At 46.9% G+C, this 18,547-nt stretch overlaps 1 protein-coding gene across 3 annotated transcripts in view; it reads left to right on the top strand.

Annotated features, from left to right (window-relative positions):
* The first annotated feature begins 481 nt into the window (after positions 1–481).
* PID1 (phosphotyrosine interaction domain containing 1) overlaps positions 482–18,547 on the top strand; it is a 91,859-nt gene continuing 73,793 nt past the window's right edge. Inside the window, exon 1 of one of the 3 annotated variants that reach the window (XM_049803196.1) lies at positions 482–591. In XM_049803196.1, the coding sequence (XP_049659153.1) occupies positions 562–591 (30 nt within the window). In that variant the 5' untranslated portion in view covers positions 482–561. Of the gene's footprint in view, positions 592–4,461; positions 4,481–15,548; positions 15,568–18,547 lie in introns of those variants that run through there. The other 2 variants (XM_049803199.1, XM_049803198.1) reach the window with 2 other exon arrangements.

Raw genomic sequence — 18,547 nt, 5'->3', positions numbered from 1 at the left:
CTGACCCCAACCGGGGGCTCCCTGTGCTCCGCGCCCCTTCAGTGCCAGCCGCAGCCTGGGCCTCACGGAGCGGGGCAGCGTCCCGCTGACTTGGCAGCGGGTTAAACCTCTTGCAGAACAGGAGGAAAAAGTTTCAGCTGCTGTGAGAAGGCGGCCTCTGGGGAGGGCTCCCCTGGAGGGCCCCCTCCACCCTCCCAGGCAGTGCACAGCGAATGCAAGTGGGGAGGCTGGCACCTCTGCCCGGAGGGAGCGATGCCGTGCGGCCGACGTCGGCAGCCGGGGCCGCCTGCCCTGCTCCCCTTCCCTTGCGTGTCCCCCGGGGGCGGCTGCAGGTGGCGGCCGGGCCGCGGGGGATGCTGCGCCACGGGGACAGCCGCGCGGCAGCCGGTCCCCGCGCTGGCGAGTGGGTCCGCGCGTGGCCCCCGCCCCGCCGCCCCGCGGCGGACACGCGTGGGCGGAGCGGCGGGGCGGGGCGGGGAGCGGCGCGGCGCGGAGGGGAGCGCGCCCGCAGAGAGCCGCGCTCGGCGCCCGCTCGGCAGCGCCTCCCGCCGCCGCGGCACCATGTGGCAGCCGGCCACGGAGCGGCTGCAGGTAGGCGCGGGGCGGGGGGCCGGGCCGGGGGGTGCCGAGCCCGCGGAGCTGCCCGGGGAGGGCGGCGGGAGCGGGGCCGCCGGAGCATCACCCGCCGGTACCGGGAGTTTGTTGCAACTTCTCCCCCCGCCTCCGTGGAGGGGGGGGGGGGGGGTGCGGGGCGCGGGGACACGGGACGCGCACAGACAGAGTGCGGGGGGGAGGGAGGCGCTGCCCCGGCGGCATCCCGGGTCCCGGCTGCCGCTGCCCGGCGGCTCCGTCGCTCGCGGCGGGGCTTTGGTGCCGGCGGGAGGGGGCGGCGCGGCCGCGGCCGCCCCGGCCCCGGGAGGCGGCGCGGCTCGGTGGGGTTTCGGCGGGGGAAGCGCCCTTTAGGGGCTTCTCCCCGCGCAGCCCTCGGGTGAGGGGGAGCCCCGCCGACCCGGCCGCCGCCTGGCTCCGCGGTGCGGGAGGGGTCCCCCGCGCGACCCGAAGTCCCGCGGGAGCCGTTGGCCACCCCGAAATCTACAGGTCCGGCTGGCCCGTGGGAACTTGCCCCCCCCGCGCCGCCTCCCCGCGCCCTGCCGGGCGGCCCGCACCCTCTTGCAGCGGGTCGGGCTCTGCTAGCCCTGGCTCTCCCTTTTTTAAATGTATGCTTGTATGCATATTTCATATTCCCGGTGAAATCTGAGACGGGCAGAGAGCAAGATGAAATAAAACTCACTTTGTAGTTCCACTGTGTCGATTTCATATAGTTTTCCAGAGCAAGTGTCTAGTGACGGAGAACTGGACGTTTCAAGTAAGAGTCAATGGTTTTAGCAGATGACAAGAAAAGGTTATTATTGCTTTTGCAATTCAAATTGAGAATTTGCTTTGATATTGTCAAGCAGAAAATTCAGCGGTTTGATTTGGGTTGATAGCAAAGCCAAGCTGAGCAGATCCCTGAGCTTTAATCTGCACCAGCCAGTAACGGGAATAATTCCCACTGTTAAAAAGGCATGCTTTTCACTACAACATGAAACTTGGTTTTTAGTGGATAGGAATGATGTGCCGCACTCATAGTTGATGGATTCCAGGGTAAAAACTATGTGAGCGTGTTATTTATTTGCTTCCCACGTGTTAGGCAGAAACCTCTCTGTACTAAATACCAGCAGCAAGATCGCCTGTGTTAAGGAGTTAATGATCTTGGGCCGGTTGTTGAGGCCGGAGTGTGCGCTGGGGGGATGCTGCTGCAGGGGAAGGACCTGAGGTGAGGCTGCACCCAGCAGTTGGGGGCAAAGGAGAAAGTGAGGGAAGGGAAGGGAAGGGAAGAAGGGGAAAGCTGGAATTAGTAGTGTTGTACTGGTCTGTATCGTACAGACAGGCTACTTGCTCCCTTTGCGGAATTAGGAGGTGTTAAAATAACAAGATATTAATATCACAAATATCTGATACTGCCTACAAGAGCATGCAAGACTAAAGAAAACCAAGCGCTTATGTTTTGCAGAATAAGATTGTGAGTGTAATCTTATTTAGCTGCCTCGTGTATCCCCCGCAACTGGTAGGGCCTTGCCTTAGGAAGCGGGTGGGAAAGGCTACATGCTGTGGGGAACCAGGGCTGCCTGGAGGGGGGATGCTCGCTGGGCCTCTTGCTTACCTGTTGTAGCACAACACTGGCCTGTAGTGAGGGGAGCCCGTGCTCCTCCCTGTTGCTGGAGGGGAGCCACGAGCACCAAAGTTCTCAGCAGCGGCCACTGACTTTGTGCAACCTACTGTTGGTTGCCGCTAGCTGGAGGCTCCAGGCATCCTGAGCCTCTGGAAATGCTGAGTGCCTATAAATGCAGTTCTTGCCAACAGGAGTTGCTGAGGAAGTACGTGAAGAGCTGTAGATTCTCTAAAAAAACCAAGCCAGAGGGATCCAAAATTACAGAATTAAATGATGCTTTGGACTTGTACCAGCTCCTAAAATGGGGAGAAGGGAAAAGCCTTGGAAAAGTCACAAGAAGCCCATAATAATTCTGTGTTCACACAAGAGGCTAAATAACAACATAGTGAACGGTGAACAAAATGAATGCAGTGAGTGGAAGGATGCTGGGAATAAGATGTGATCCTGTAATTGAAAGCCAGATCCTAATCCACATACACACAAGCCAGAGTTGCATGGGCAATAGACTACCTAATATCCCCAACCCCTTTGAATTTTTTTTTCTCAAAAAAACCTTTGAAACCTGGTCATTTCAAGTAGCCTGATCTCCCCTTCTGTCACCAAGAACCACGTGTTGTGCATCACCAGCCTGACCAAAGCTCCTGGCAGTGCTTGCCCACCTCTCCTGAGGAGAGCTTGTGCAAGGCAATAAAGGCATGTTTTTTTCCCTTCTTTTTCTCCCCCTCAAAGTCTTAATTCAGTTTCAGGTGTCCCGTGTTGCTCTCTTTGTCCCAGGTTCCCTCCTGGAAGCCAGCTGCTGTGAAACAAATCTTGGTGCCATCAGGGTGTTGAAGGGGGGCCTTCTGCTTGTCCCTGGCTTTGCAAGTTCTCACCCTGGCTGGCAAGCATGTGTTGGGAGGGTGCTGGGCATGGGATTTAGGTTGTAGCGGGGAGATATTTGCTCACTGGGTAGAGTAGATGACATCTTACGGTCTGTATTTGTGTATTCTGTGATTACGGGTTATGCCAAGTCGCTACTGTAGGATATTTGGGGGATGTGTAATGGCAGGTCCAGCCCTGTCTTCTATAGGTTTTCCTTCCAGCTGATGTATGGGTGCAGAAAGTATGGAGCTGGCACAGCTTTCTTGGCATTTTAACGTGTGAGTTTTATGTGGCGTAATTTTGACCCAGATGTGTCTCGTGTTAATATCCAGCCATGGTGAAGTGCAGGTTTGTTGTTAGTCCCTGCTGTAGCTCTATACTAAGTAAAACGGCAGAGAAAATATTTTCATCTTTCAGAATATTTCTTTTGGCTTGGTTCAGTAAGGGAAAGTATGAACCGACTTTGGAAGTGGATGCCTGGTGGTATGGGTCAGTCCTGCCCTCATTGCTAAGGCGAGCTGTGTATGTTTAACTTAAATTGCAGTGAGTATCGCAGCATGAAGACTCCTGTCATGTTCTGACAAAGCGTGCTATGGTCATCTATTGCTCGCGGGTCTCCTTTCCCAGTCCTGTGCAGTGTATGACAAAGCTGCGCGTTCCTGGTCTGTGGCCATTCGTGTAAGATCTACTTTTGTTCCGAATGTGCTCAGTCCTGTCAAGTTTCACAGTTTGTGTTGAAATTTTTGGCGTTGGCTAGATGGGTACAATTCCAGTAGTGAGGTCAGCAGCACAGCTCACGCATATGCAATAAGAATGAAGTGTCATCAGCTGCTGGGTTACAAAAATGCAATGAGCTGGGGCATGAGCTGGATTTGTCCCCACTGCTGTCATGGCCACTTGCGGCTGAAAGCTTCATCTGCTGCTGAAATGTGCCCCCCTTCCTGGGGCTTTGGTTTCTGGCTTTGCTGGAATAAGCCGTGATCGCTTGGTTTTTTGTTTTGTTTTGTTTTGGGTTTTTTTGTCACTGTGTTCTCCACTCCACTTGTCTCTGATGGAAGCTTTTCCTGTTATCCTGCTGCTTAATGAAGAAGCCTCGCTGTTCCTGGAAGATATGTTGAATTGAATTAAATGGATTAGAAGGATAAGTTAGAAAAATGTAAATATCCAGGTTTCTGGAATTTCCTTGAAAATACAATACAGCAAAGCCTGCTTTTTCTTCTGCTGTTCCTTTCCTTTCACCTTTTGTGATTCTTTCACCCATAGCAATATTGCAATTATGTGTATTTTCTCCAAAGTTAGTGGGACAGTCAGTTATACGGGAAACCGCACAGCTGGGATGTCACGGGAGTATACCACAGGGATCATTGAGTCTGTGGTGTGGTACTCAAGAAGATTGTGATTTTGCAGGTAACACAGGCATTAGCATTATTCATGCTTAATGTAAAAGACACGATCTGGGACTGTGTCTTTTTTGAAGACTTCTTCCCCTCTACTTTTTGTGGTGGCATTCCTGGTTTGTGTTCAGTAAAATGTGGGTGAGCATACTGAACACGCATGTGCCTCCCTGTCTCCTCTGCTGGAGCAGTGACCAGGGGATTGTTCAGGTATTTATAGATTGTTCTCCTTGCTGGGAACGCCGGGGCTCCAGCCCAGGGCTCACTGTACCTTCTGGGTATGGTTTTCATTGCCGTGTTTGCAGCAGACCTTATCGATGGTTATAAGAAGTGCACTCTGATTTTTGGCTTGACATTTGTGGCAGCGGCACTGGTTGAAATGATGCCGAAAATCTTCTGAAATCTTTATTTAAAATTATTTCCAAATGTACCCTCTGTGCCTGGTTTGGGATGTGAGGGTCGGGAGGCCTCGGTGGTGCAGCTGGGATTTCAGAGCCGCTGGCCTCAGCAATGCTCCCGTGAGGACTCTGAAGTGGTTTTTGAAAACAAGCAACATCTTCATGCAGTTTCATATGCCTGTCTGAGAGATGACTGCTATTTGCTTTGAAACCTAAATTTTCCTGGAAGCTTGATGCCAGACATTGTTTCTAGATAATAAATCCCAGTGGCTGCATAGTTTCCAAGGTCATGCTGTTTATAAGCCCTGTTTATAAGTTTTCCTGCATCTCTTAACACGTGTGGGTAATAGGGATCACCGCATCCAAATACGTTTTCCCCTGGAGTGGGAGACAGCAATGCTGGTGCTGCCTGGCCTCATGCAGTAATGCTGGGAGTCCCTGAGCTGAGCAGTGCCCATTAGCCCTCCTTTTGGAGAAGCTCTCGCATTTCTTCTGCAGGTGGTACAGCTGATGGGCTTGCGTGAGCAGGAGTCAGGTAGTGGGGAGCGGCCAGGAGTGCTGTGTCATGGAGCTGGCTCCCATCCTGCATCCTGCCCCTGCCTGCGGGTCCGGGTGGGAAAATGCTGTTGTTTCAGATGCTTTTTCTTGGGCATGCCGTTGCTTCTGGCCAAGTGGTCGCTTGGTTTCTGCCATCATCTAGGCCAGCCCCAAACCACTGGAGGACAACGAGAGAAACCCCCTTGCCACCTGCTGCCTCCCTGCTTTGGGGCTGGACATCGTTTGGTGAAGTGGCATCATAAGGATGCGCAAATGGCCAAGTGTTCACAGTAGGACTTCAGTGATTCTCTGTTTGCTCATCTGGAAATTCAATTTTCTTACCGAAACCCACAGTTTTGGGCCATTTCTGGGCAAGGATTTAATAGTGGATGGCTGCAGCATGTTCTTATATTGCTAGAATTTATTTCTTTCATAAAATAGTTCTGCATCTCTTCTAGTGTGCTGTGAAATACTGTGGGGGAGAGCTGGGGGTGGGTGAGATGCGATGAAGCGAAGTGGGTGATGGAGGGCAGGAAGCTTCAGGTCCTTCTTGACTGGGGCAAGTTTGATTCCCTGAACCCAGAGGCTTAATTTTGCCATCATGTAACTTGTGGAGCCCCTCTGAAGTCCATGGGAAATAAGTTTGTGTAAGTTGCTTTACCATAGTCTTTGAGTTGCTGGTCTAATTTACCTCCATATCATTAAGATATAGCAGTAAAAACAGTGTAGCTATTGGTGGAAGTGAAAAAGGTGAGAGCAGCAGTATTGGGGGTGTTGCTGCTCACCTCCTGGCCTGCCTGCGAGCGCTGCTCTCTGAGGCTTCAGAAACACATCGCTTGTTTTGCTGGGATTTGTTACTATATCCTGTAACTGTGCATCTTGAATCTACTAATACTTTTAGATTTTGGGATGATAGACTCTGTTGCTAAATACATGCACATTACATGCATATTACATGCATCCACTACCACCTAGTATACACATCAAATGCCTTTCCCATGTCTGGAACATTGAAACTCTTCACTAAAGAAAAGTCAGCTCTGGGCAGACTTGCACATGTGTGATGGCTTCGAGGTAATCAAGGGTGCAGTGGTTTTGTGACAAATGTTTGCATGTGTTCAGACTTAATGTGGTTTTAGGTGCTACTGGTGCTTTCAAAACCAACTTCTCAACTTTCTGTGTCCAGTGTTCAGATACATATGTATGTTGAAAAATGCAGTATACAGTCAGTTGAAACAACAGTTTTCCAATTTTTCTTCCAATTCCAAAGTATATGGAAAACCTCCTTTTTAAACCAAATACAAACAGGTTGTAAGTGTAAATCACGCAAACAGCTGTCTAGGCAGAAACAGCTGCAAGACATGTATAGCAGGACCGATACTACTACCGAACTCTGGTTTCATTAAGTATTATGTAAGAAGGAAAAAGTGAAAAGTATTTGAAATTTAAGCGTGAGTCATGTGCATGCAAACGTCCGGGAAGTATTACAGCCCAGTGTTTTGGCACTGTATAGCTTCAGGATATCTTTCAAGGCATCAAAGTTTTTGCACTGGTTTGTTGCTATGACTTTATAGCAGTCAGGGATCTTTAAAACAAAGCTCTGTGATTCCAGCAAGCTCATCTGGCACCACTTAGCTTGGGCAGTTTCTTTTTTCTACATTATTTATTCTTTGTAGAAAATGAATGGCTCTGGAAAAATGCTAATTTTGGGAAGCATTCTATGACCAGAAGAAAATCAAAATCAGTGACTGCCTTGTGGAAAGCCCCCTGGGAAATGATCTTAAGGGTTCGTTTATAGTGTACTACTAGTTTCTGTTTATGAAGCTGACAGCCTCTTTGATGACCAAGAAAAATAATAAAAAAAAAAAAAATAAAGCAGTGATTTCCTTGAAGGAAGACAAACTGAAGCATTCGGTCTAAGTAGTTCAGAGTTTTAACTGCCTGTTTCTTATTTTCTCTTTGTCCCTGGTGGCAGCCAGCAGGACAGTCAGCAGTGGTGTGTCCAGAGCGTTACTGTTTCCTTCCAAGCGTGATTGCGTTCACAGTAGAGAGCCCTTCAGCTGGGCGATGGGAGGTGTGCTACGCCGCCGAAGCTTTGTGCTAGCATCCTCGCACATACAGCAGTATGGTTGTGCCTTCATTTGCGATTTAGCTCTCTGTGTAAGCAAGATGAGAGTCTGGCCCAGAGACATGTAAATGCATAGCTGAAAAGTCCCTTTAAGCAATGTTTAGTACTTGCCTTCCCCCCAACCCCCACCCCCCAGGGCTTTTGTGTATAATAATTGAACTTATTTGCACATCAAATAATAGCTGGAAAAGTTACAAGTGACAGTAGTGTTAGTCTTCTGGGCTGTTTCTGAATAAGTGCATCTGAACACTTTAACCAAAGATTTTAAATGTGGGTGATTGTAAATGTATCCTGAGAAGACTTAATATGGCTTTTCGTGATTTGTTTTTCCTGCTGAAATACTGAAAATATGGAGTGGCAAATATAAATCTTTGATGCATGGAATCTTAAGAAGAAAAATAAATTGTGTATGCTGGTATTTGATATTCTTTTTAATGATGGTGCTTCAACAAAATTATACACAGCCTCAGAATGATTAAGTTGATCTTGCTGCACTGACCCTTACCTTAGCAGTTCAGTGATGGCTTCTGAAGTGGTGTCTTTCTGAAGAACCTCCATATATGTTTTCATTGGAAGCATTTAAATAGTAACCACTTTTCTGACAAAATGATCATCAGTGGTAATAATTCCAGTGTCGATGTGGAAATGTAAAAATTTTGCCTGTTCCAGCTCTGTTTCCTCGCAGGCTTCCCCTGCTCTGTCGTGCCAAGCGCTTCAAGGGAGAGGGGGTGGGAGGTCTGGAGCAGGTCGGGGGCCTTTTTTGGGCTGTTTCGCTTCCCCTCTCACAGCTTAATGGCTGGTTGTGCTTCCAGGCAATGTTAACAGCTACATTTCTGACCTGAGTTACTAATAATAAGTCTTACTGACCAAGCTGAGCTGCGAATGCAGTGCCGTTCAGTTTGGGATCTCCATGCCTTAGCACTGGCGCAGTCACCGCTCTTGCACCATACCCCTTCATGGCATTGGGTCTGTGTCATGCTGGACAATTTTCAAACGTCTCCTCATGTGAAAACATTTTCTCCAGATATATTTGATGGGAACTGCCAAGAACACTGAGAGCAGATAGAAAGTTAATTAAGTGTCCTGAAGCTCAGATTTGTGGCCACCTCTTTCTTCCCGTGCCAGGCTCCCTCTGGGTTTGAGAGATGGTTATTCCATACGTTCTGTGTGAAGCTTTCAGAATGACCCTGAAGTAAGTTTCAAAGTATTCAGAGCCTCTGTTTAGGGCCAGACTTTTCCAGAGAGTGTTTTACCTGGTGGACTGAGCTCTTCTGAAAACTTGGCCACTCGTTCAGTGCCTGGAGAGAAGTGATGTTCAGAGTCTGGTCCCACTGGTGGAGTACCTGCCCTGAAGATCTTGCAGTGGGATCTGGTCCAAGCTCTGGTGGGGTCAGTACCAACTTTGAGCTTGACTGGGCTGTAGAGCAGGGCAGCAATCTCACCCATCCAGCTGTTACAGGAGATCCAGAAAGTTTCTACAGTGTCATTTAACACAAACATTTCTCCATGCTATGGAGCTTCTTCCTGAGAGTGTCTGCTGGCTGGAAGCCAGGACAGAGGAATTTGGGGTCTGCAGGGGACCAAGGGCATGGGACCTCCATGGTGATGGTGGCAACATCAAATACATCATCTGAGCCTGCAAGTTTCTAGGTCTCCATTCCCTCCCTGAGCCTGGGTGTTTAGAGGCAGAAGGGGCGGTCAGACGCAGCATTTCCTCTCCGGATGGCTGCAGGGGGAGGCTCTTCGGAGTGAATCTCAGCAGCTCTGCAGCTTTCCTGAAGCTGGGGACCAGCTTTCCTGCTGTCAGGATTAATCTGTGCTTTCTGAGCCGATGACAATTACACTGACCTGAAAATGGTATAGTTTACTGGGCAGGAGAATTACCCCTCACTCTAGTCATTCTGGTTAAAAAAACCAGGCAAACAAAATTCCTGTTAATATTCATCAAAACTGTCCAGTCCAAATTAATATGCTTAACTTGGTTCCTAGTGTCATGTTAAGAAATGTTGTCCTCAGTTTTCTAGTATTTCCTTCTGCTGGGGAGAGGAACACCACGAGAAGAGTCATGTCATGATGTGCTGGTTCATCTGGCTTAGGCTTGGAGCTGGAGAGCGTAAAGACAAACAGCAAAATTGTTAGAAAAAAATGTCAGACTTCAAAAACAGGGTTTTAATCTTTTTTTCCCCTGACTTGAGACTTTTATTAACAGAAACTTTTGCCCATGTTTAGCTTTTCCATCTGGAATGTTTGGGATTTTTTCTGGTTTTTGACCAGAAAAGTACATTTTGGAACTTAGGCAAACACCAAGCTGCAGCTCCCCGAGCTGCCTGGGTGTTGGGGTGTAGTGTTTACCTCTGCCGCAGCTTGCTGCACTGCGTGTCTGTGGAAGGTGGCAGTGGATTTCTTTCATCTTCCAGAAAATTGTCGTCTTAAGCATCAGATTAACAGGGATAAATCAATACAAACATTGGAGAGAGGATTTTGGCTGTGTGTTGCTTTGCAGCTGGGGATTTCAAGTTGTCTGATGGGCTGAGTGATGTTTTCAAGCGATTGTTTGCGAGGGGTCTGAGGAAGTATTACTTCAGGTACAGAAACAGCCAATTTACAGATTTCTCATACATAGCTATTTTAAGGCAGAGGTGAAGCCAAACCTAGAAGCATCTGCATGTATGTGCAGAGGATGAAGTGAGATATTTCTGTGGCTGGCTTGCTTATCCCATAGTGTCCATATTGTTTTCTGTGCTGCCAGTCCCAGCATTGCTGAATGATATTAAATCAGTTTTAATGTGGGGTGGTTTTTTTGCTTTGTGGTTTGGTTTTTTTTTCCCCCTTTCTTTCTTTTTTGCCTAGTCCATGGCACTTTTCTGTGCCTGACTATAAATTTGAATCAGAAAATGTAGAAGCTTGAATCTTGTCCCAGTGCTTTTAAGAAGAAGCCTGTACAGCGCAGATCTGCACAGGCTTCAGTTTTCACAGCTGTGCTCTGTTGTTTGGGTTAGAATCAGAAGGAAGGATATTTTGAAAATTTTACGCTGGTCCTCTCGATAGTTAGGCTGAAAGGACCTATTGAGCTTGGTACTGTGTGTCTGAGAAAATCCTGATAGTAAAGACAACTTTGGTGCCTGCTGCTAAAGTGAACGGCTGGAGGGATGTGCAGTGCTGTTAGAGTGCTGGGCCGTTAATTTTTCTCTTGGGCAGCAAGGAGCGATCCCAGCAGTGACTCCCGAGATGCCCGAAGCCCGGTGATCCTCTAGCCGAGGACAAGGCACAGGGGTCGACCCGGGCTCTGAGCCTGTTCCCCTTCGTTGGCTGGGCTGCCCCTTGGGAACTGGATTTGTGACCCTGGCTCCCCCCGGCTGTGCAGCACGGCCACCAGCAAAGCTGCCTGCTGGGATACGTGGTTGGGGTGACGGGGGAAGCGGAGCCCTCTCTGTCGCATGCTTTTTGGTGGAGCGTCAGTGCCAAGGTCTGCAGAAGGGATGTTACTTTCTGCGAGTTGGGGCAGTTCACTTTGATAAATGTGTGTTAAATCACTCAGATTTAAGAATGCAGTCTTACCTCCATGCCTTTGAATCCATTAACTTTTATCTTGCCATTTGAGATGGTGATATAACTTTTCAGTGGTTTATAAGGAATGTTAGGAAACATTTGTCTGTGAGTGACTGTTTTGTTTTGATCAGGTGCTTAGAGGCTCTTTTTTCATTAAAGAGCCTGAAGCTTGCTGCCAGGATTTGTAACATTTTCAAAGGGCAACGTTGTACATTTGTACCTCTAAAATACAGTTGCTATAGAAGGAAGAGTTGCACAGTTGGAAAGGCTACAGGAGCTGAGATGGGTCACGCGGTTGCCTTTTCCTGCATATCAGCATTGCAATATTTAGTTCTTTCTCTTTCTTGTAGCTTTGAGGTTGCATGGAAGTCCTTGTACCTCCCCTTCGCAATCCTGCAGCTTCTGGCTCGGTAATGGGACGCATGCTTCCAAGGAGTTACCCCACTGCAAAGACTTGAGATTTTGTTTTCCTCAACAGTGACAGAGTTCAGATCTTTCCTTGTGGTGTCCAGGGGGGACTGGGCCTGCCTGGTGTAGGAAATAGCCCCATCAGAAATACCAGGCTTGCTGCAGGGTCTGTGGAGGTGAAGGGCGGCCTTTCTGTGCATCACAGTGAGTCTGGGACCAGTCTCTAAACGAACGAGATGACTGCTTTTCATAATCAAGGGTCATGACAAGCCCTGGCACTTCAGGACAGTGAAAAAGTATTCACTGAAGTTCTAGTTAGTCACTGCTTAATTGTTCCTTTTCTTGAAGACACTCTCCCACATCCTTCTCAGGTTTAAAATGGTGACAAGTTTCAGGCTGCAGAAGTGGTGGAGCTTGTCTCCCCTAAGGAGAGTCACATTTGAAGAGATTGTAAGCTGCAAGTGATAGCTGAAATGAGTTATGGTAAGATCTTCACCTGGAAAGAGACATCCCAGAGCTGCAGCTTAGGGATTTCACCCCCATGTTTGGCCAAGCTTCCACCAGTTTTCTGAGCTTGGGACAGGGCTCCAGCAGGTCAGAGCAAGGGTCCAGCTGTGCGGGGCAGCGAGGTCTGCGTAGGTATAAGCATCTGGAGATGTTTGTCAGAAAGGCAGAATCTAAGGAGGCTTTAGACTAACGTAAAATGCTTTGTAGAGATGTAGAGCTTCTGGGAGTGGGAGGAGTAGGTCAGCAGATGGGGACCAGAGAGGTCCATGAGCAGCCTGGGGTCAGGCACAGCCTGGGAGCCCCGTCTGCAGAAACTTTGCACTGAAACAGCTCACTTCTGGTTGGTTTAAATTCTTTTCAGAGGGCATTTATATTTTTTTTTTAGGTTAGGATTTTTATTTCTCAACATCAGAAGTTATTCATGCTGCTTACATGATCTTAGAAACTAGGCACATGCAGTGGGCAGCACTGATGAGTGAAATGCCCATACCTTGTTTGTTCTGAAGTTTACTGCACCGATTCTGGAAGTAACAGCCTGACCTTTCGTTCCTCTGTTATGGTCTGAGGGTGTTCTTGCGTGGATGTGGAGCTTTCCAAGATAAACCAAGTGAATGTGGTTTGGCATTTAAATCACTAATGTTGTATCAAGCTAGAGAATTTCAGAAGCCATTAATGTCTGAAGAGATGTCATTTTGTTCACTTGGGAATAAACTTTGCTCCTTTCTATATGTGGGTCTTTTTTTTGGTCCAAATTCAGGTCTTGAGAATGTTGGTATAAATCTAAGTGCTATTGCTAATGCCAGTGGAGTTACTCTGTGTTTCTTTTATTCTGATTGAGTTTAAAAGTCCAAATCTTATCTGATTTTTTTTCTTCCTTTTCTTTTTTTAAAGAGTAGATATATGTGACAAGATTTAATGTCTAAGAGAGCTGAACTGAACGTTTCTGTATGACTCTTTGGAAAGTGTGTGTTATTGAAGTCGCTCTGGACCGGGTCCTGATGCTGTTTGGATAAGGGGCTGCTACGTATCAGACAGAGGAAGGTCTGTGTCACGCTGTGAGCTCACAGCCCACTTGCTTTGGGGTGGGGGGAAAACCGCTTTACAAAATAATTATGGAAGTGTTAATAAGCCTCACAGTCACACGGTTCCTCCCCTCTGCGAGGGCAAAAGGGAGCCTGGGTCCCTCACAGGAGGGTCGGTGTGGGGCCGTGGCAGCTGCCCCGGCAGCAGGCTCAGAGCATCGCTGGCTGTCGGCCCCAGTGCCCCACAGTGCCCGCAGCCGCCTCCCGGCACAGCGTGCAGCCTGCTGCCTGGCTTCGGAGCCTCAGCAAATATTTTCAGCTGAAAATCATATTTCTTGTTTGTGAATCCAGTCTGTTCCTGAGGCCTTTTCTTATTTTTATATTTTCTTGTGAAAACTTCATATATTTGTTTCTTCAACGGGTTTAAAATGCCCACTCTGCTTTTTATTTTTTTCTGCATTTCTCAGGAACAAAAAAGTGTTTCTTACCCAGCAGCCCTCATTACAGAGCTGAAGTTAGAGAGCAGTCTGCCTCATCCTGGGGAAAAAAACATTGTTCCTAACATTTTCTTAGTCTCAAATCCATACATGGGACAACAGGAAAGTGCAGTCATATTCTTCCCCGTTACCCCAGAATCTATCTGGTGATTTCCAATTTTTTTAAAAAACTTTTAAACAGCTTTCTGGGAGGTTTTAAAACTGGTATCCTTACTGAGCTTTACAACCTGCTATAAAACTGCATAAAATCAGACTGAAACATTTGCTTTAAAATGACCTAGTCCTTACAGTGCCATACCAGTGCCACATGTGACTTCCCATATTGGTAGTAAAGCGATGCTGTGAGTTTGAGGAGTCAAATAATGAAGATAGTCACTGTTAATCGTTGCAACTGTGCTGCAAAGCCATCAACACAGAGCCATTATGGTTGCGTGTAATACAGTTTCCAGAAAAATTACAGTCTTTGTAGCATCCCAGTTAGTAGATGTCAACAGGCAGCAGTACAGTTTTATTTAAGATAGTTTAATTAAAGCCCTTTTGTTAGGACTCTCCAGCTAAAGGAGCAGGTGAAGGCTCCCTTTGCATTGCCAACGGGATTGACTGGCCAGGGAGGGAGCAGGGCTATCGGGACCACTCTGCGGGACTTGGCGACTATTTTGCAATGGGAACAAACTGACACAGCACAAGTTGTCCATCTATTGGAGGTGTGGAGGAATGACTTTCAAGCATATCATCACCTTCTTAATGTAATCAGTTTTTCCACTTGGAAGGAGGTGATTTCAGTGCCCACAATGTGAAGGTGATGTTGTGTACCGGATCCTCTATGCTGTGCAGTGGCATTACCCTGGTGAACAGAGGGTGTGATGCTGTCTGCACCAGAATAACACCACTTGCTTTGCCTGGGTGATTCACAATACTTGGCAGCATTGTCACACTCTTTGTCCTGTCTAGTCCTCCCTGTGTACAGGCACAAACAGGGTACAGAGTTGCTAACGTCCACACTGCCATCAGAGCAGGGATTTGGGCTGGCAGTGCACACTGTCGTAGAGAATTGGGCTGTAATCTTGTGCTTTGTAAAATTCTCATGGACGCGGTGGTTTGTACGGGTCCGGCCTTCGAATGAGGCTTTGGAAGAGAGATGGGAGGTAGATGCCTGCCTGAGACTGCTGTGTCACTCAGTGCTTTCAGTTGCTTCCGTGCCTTGATAGATCTGTCCAGGAGCTAAGGGGATCCATAGCGAGAGTTTGTGCTGTAAAGGGTGTGCGGTGATTTACTGCTGGATCTGGTTATCCCACGTGGTGGTTTACTGCACCCTGCATACAGATCCAACGTTTGCTCTAGGAAATATTTAATGCTGTTCTGCTTTGTACGCCTGGCGGTCAAAAGGGAGTGTGGTTTTTCTAGCTAATCATCATCTCTTGCAAACTAATTGTAAGTAAAAAAAAAAAAGCAAAGAGAAAGTGTGTGGAGTTTGGCCAGTGCTTCGTAACATCTGAAACAACTAGTCCAATGCAGTGTTATTTCTCAGACTTGATTTCACTGAACTTGTGTGGGATTTTGAAGTTTTACCCTGTGTAGCTTATCTTAACTTTCACTGTGTGGTTGTTCTTTGTGAATTTTTTTTTCCAAGCCAGTGGGTCAATATAAAAATTACTTTAAACAGTGGATGTGCGATGACTTAAAAAAAATAATGGTCATCGCCACCAGTGCTTAGATTGTAGATACTCCACTGGAAGTTAACAGTGAAGGGTCTAATGGGCAGGATGGTCACTGACAGGGGTCGAATTTGCAAAGATCTGGAATATGTCTCCATTCCTGGGTAGTATTTGGTGGAGGGAGGCGTCCTTCTCCTTTGGACCTGGCACAGGATCAGCAGGGTGCTTTGGATGGCGGGGAGGCTGCCCTCTTCCCTGCCGTGTGAATGAGCATTTCCTTGTTTTTCTTTCTTGGCTGTTTTGCCCTTTCCCCTCCTCCGAGAGCAGCCAGACCTCAGATGCTGTGCATTCATCTGCTGAGGCACTGGATGGACGAAGGCTGGGTCCTCACCTGGGGAGGTAAAGAGTTACAATGGGGAGCAAGATGATTTCAGTTTCTAATGTGCATGTTTGGATTAATATCTTGTTAACCCCTAACGCCATGTGGTTACTAGCATAAATATTTATTCTGGGTATGTAGCTACAGATATGTGGTGGGATTAATGCTAAATTGTTAGTACTTTGTAGTCAGTTTAAGTAAAATCAGTTTGTCAGACTGCTTCCTTTTGTGTTGTTTTTTTTTTAATTGGCAAGAGTATGCACAAACAGGGTTCAGATGGCCAGAGCCTCCAGAATCTCATTATCTTAATTGAAAAATGTCACCCTTTGACATTAATAAATGATTTAGCTAGTACATGATTTAGTCACTGGGGAGAAATGGAATTGACTGTTACAACCATCCTTCACTTCTAGATGATAGTGATAAACTACAGCCCACAGCTCTTAAGAATTAATAGCTCTGGGCTTAGGACATTATATTTGTATATTAGAACATCTCAATTCCATTGGTAACATTTTATTCTGGAATACCTTTACATAGAAAAATCTGGAAGGTGCACAAAGGACATCTTCCTGTATCCTCTAATGTCGCTCTTCAGCTCTTTTACAGCCTCCAGATGCGTTGCCAGGGCTCTGCCGCTTCTTTTTATAAAAATCAAACTGTTTTGTTTCTGTTGACTATTCTTCACTTAGAGGAGGAAATAAGTTGTTTAGACAATGTGTGGGGATTAGCTGTATACTGGACTACCACAGTAAACAAGTAATTAATTCTCATCAAAATGTATACTGTGCTCTCTGTGTGGATTTTATGGAGTCTTCTGGAAAAGAAAATATTTTTCTGTCTAAAAAGCATTTCCTAACCAGTGACTAGCTGTAAAAGAAACAGCTTGAAAATATTTCCTGGCCAAAGGAAAGGATCGGTGCATACTTTTGGTTTGCTGTTGTGGTTAACTTCACTATGTTTTTCTAGCACTTATTCAGTTTTTCTGTTTTATGTACCTAGTGTTAATAAACAGAGGTACAGAAATGACAGTCCATCTGAGCCAACCAGTTTGATCTTTTCTTTTCTTTTGCTAATGCCGATGCTGGGATTTTGCAAAGGATAATCTGAGGATTCAGGCTTGGCTTTGCTTCTGTTTGAAATGACTGTTAAAATACTGATGACTTTGCTGCTGGATCAGGGGCCTAAGAGTTGTGCCTTGGGTTTTTTCCTTTTTTTTTTTTAAAAAAAAGAACTAGATCACTGGGCAAAATATAGCATTAGTGTATTGAAGGAGATAAGTGGGTAGGTCAGTGTGCCTGCTAGAGCACCGTGCACGAGGTGTGCACCGCACGTGGTTGTGCAAGTGCAAGCTGGAGTTTGCCATGAGATGTGTTTCAGAGTACAGCCAGTGACAGATGGGTTTTGATGACCAGCTTTTGCCTTTAGAAACAAAAGCATAGTGTTTATTTTGTCTTCTAAACCAGGTTAGTGAATAACTCTTAGCAGTATAAGGCGACGTGCAGCTGTTGGTTTGCAGAGAGTAGAAGGTGTTTTTTATGCTGTCACCAGTCGGCAAAGGAAAGTTGGGGTTGGCAAATACTGGTATTTCCAGAAAATGAGAAATCAAAGGTGGCAAACACATATGTCCTCAGGATTTCTGCTCAGCCTCCCCATTAACGCAGAGTTTTTGCTGTTGTTGTCTGGCTTTGCCAGTTGCAGTTCTCCATGGGCCAGCGTAGGGGCTTTTGACACTTTGTGGTCAGTATTTCGCTGGCATTGCTCCCTCTTAGCAAGCTGCCCCACAAGCCCCCCGAGCTACCCATAACTCAGGAGGATGAAATTATTCTGAACTGTGAGTAGGCTTTTCCCTCTGACTTTTCCAGTATTAGTCTAGTTGTTCTCACTCTTGCCCTCTCCCAGCCACCGCTCAGCAAAGCAGTGCGGTGTGTATTTGTATTTCCTAACCAGGTGCTTCCTGGGCGGCTCTGCAGTGTGGCCATTTTCTCGGGTGTCCTGACACTAAGGTTTCGGTGTCATTTTGCCGTTGTATTGTACTGCAAATGACTGCTTAACTTCTTGCCTGATTTCGTTTGCTGGTTCCCGGCTGAGCTGTTTGCCTTCTTTCAAATCATGTATCGCTTTAGCCTGACCCTCATGGTCTGGGATTTCTGTAGTGCCTCATTTTCTATAGACGTGTGATTATGTGTGATTTTCTGCCTTAAATTGTTGTTGTTGCTTTTTTAGAGTTGGCTTTTATCTGTTACTGTCTCAGGCAACTTCTAAAACTGTGATTCTGAGATGCTCGGAAAACCTGGAGGCAAACGAGAAGGTTCCTAAACTTATTCATCCCTTGCATTGGTTCATCCCTGATGGTTCCCTACTAACAGCTATGTTACAACTTTGGGAGATCAGGGGTGAAAGAAAGAACTGTTAGGGATGGTGACCTCTGTGGTACCAAATGCCAGGCTAGACAGCCCCAGTGGTTCTTTGGTAGCTGCGTTCTTTGGCAAAAATAGGTTTGAAATGTTTTTGAAGGCTGGGTACAGAGTGAGACCCATAAATAGATCCTGTAAACGTGCTCTCCTGAGTTGCAGAACATCCCTCAGTAAGTCAGACCTAAAGACCACGAGCTATTCATGCTGTATACATTCATATGTGAGCGTACAGCAGTGAAATTATCACAAAACTGGAACTAAAGCAAGATGTAAATGGAAAGGCTGTGCCAATTGAAATAATAAAAAGAGGTGGCATGTCCCTACTAAATGCTGTAGTGTAACTGCTATAAAAGCGTGCATGTATTTGCAATAACAAAGGTCTCGTTTCTGCAAAACTTCAGCCATATACGTATTTTGACCTACTGCGAGCAGCCACCAGTGCCTGCAGGCCTGTGCACTGCACAGTAAGTAAGGGTCTGATTTCTTGCAGGACTGAGGCCTTGCTAAGTATTGCAATGCACGTGTATTTTTTCCGGAATTGAAAACATCTTTTATTCCCTGGGCTGAGCTGGCAGCCAGCACA

This window comes from Accipiter gentilis, chromosome 6, assembly GCF_929443795.1.
Source record: "Accipiter gentilis chromosome 6, bAccGen1.1, whole genome shotgun sequence".
Classification (NCBI taxonomy): Eukaryota; Metazoa; Chordata; class Aves; order Accipitriformes; family Accipitridae; genus Astur; species Astur gentilis.
This window is presented reverse-complemented; position numbering and strand designations above follow the sequence as displayed.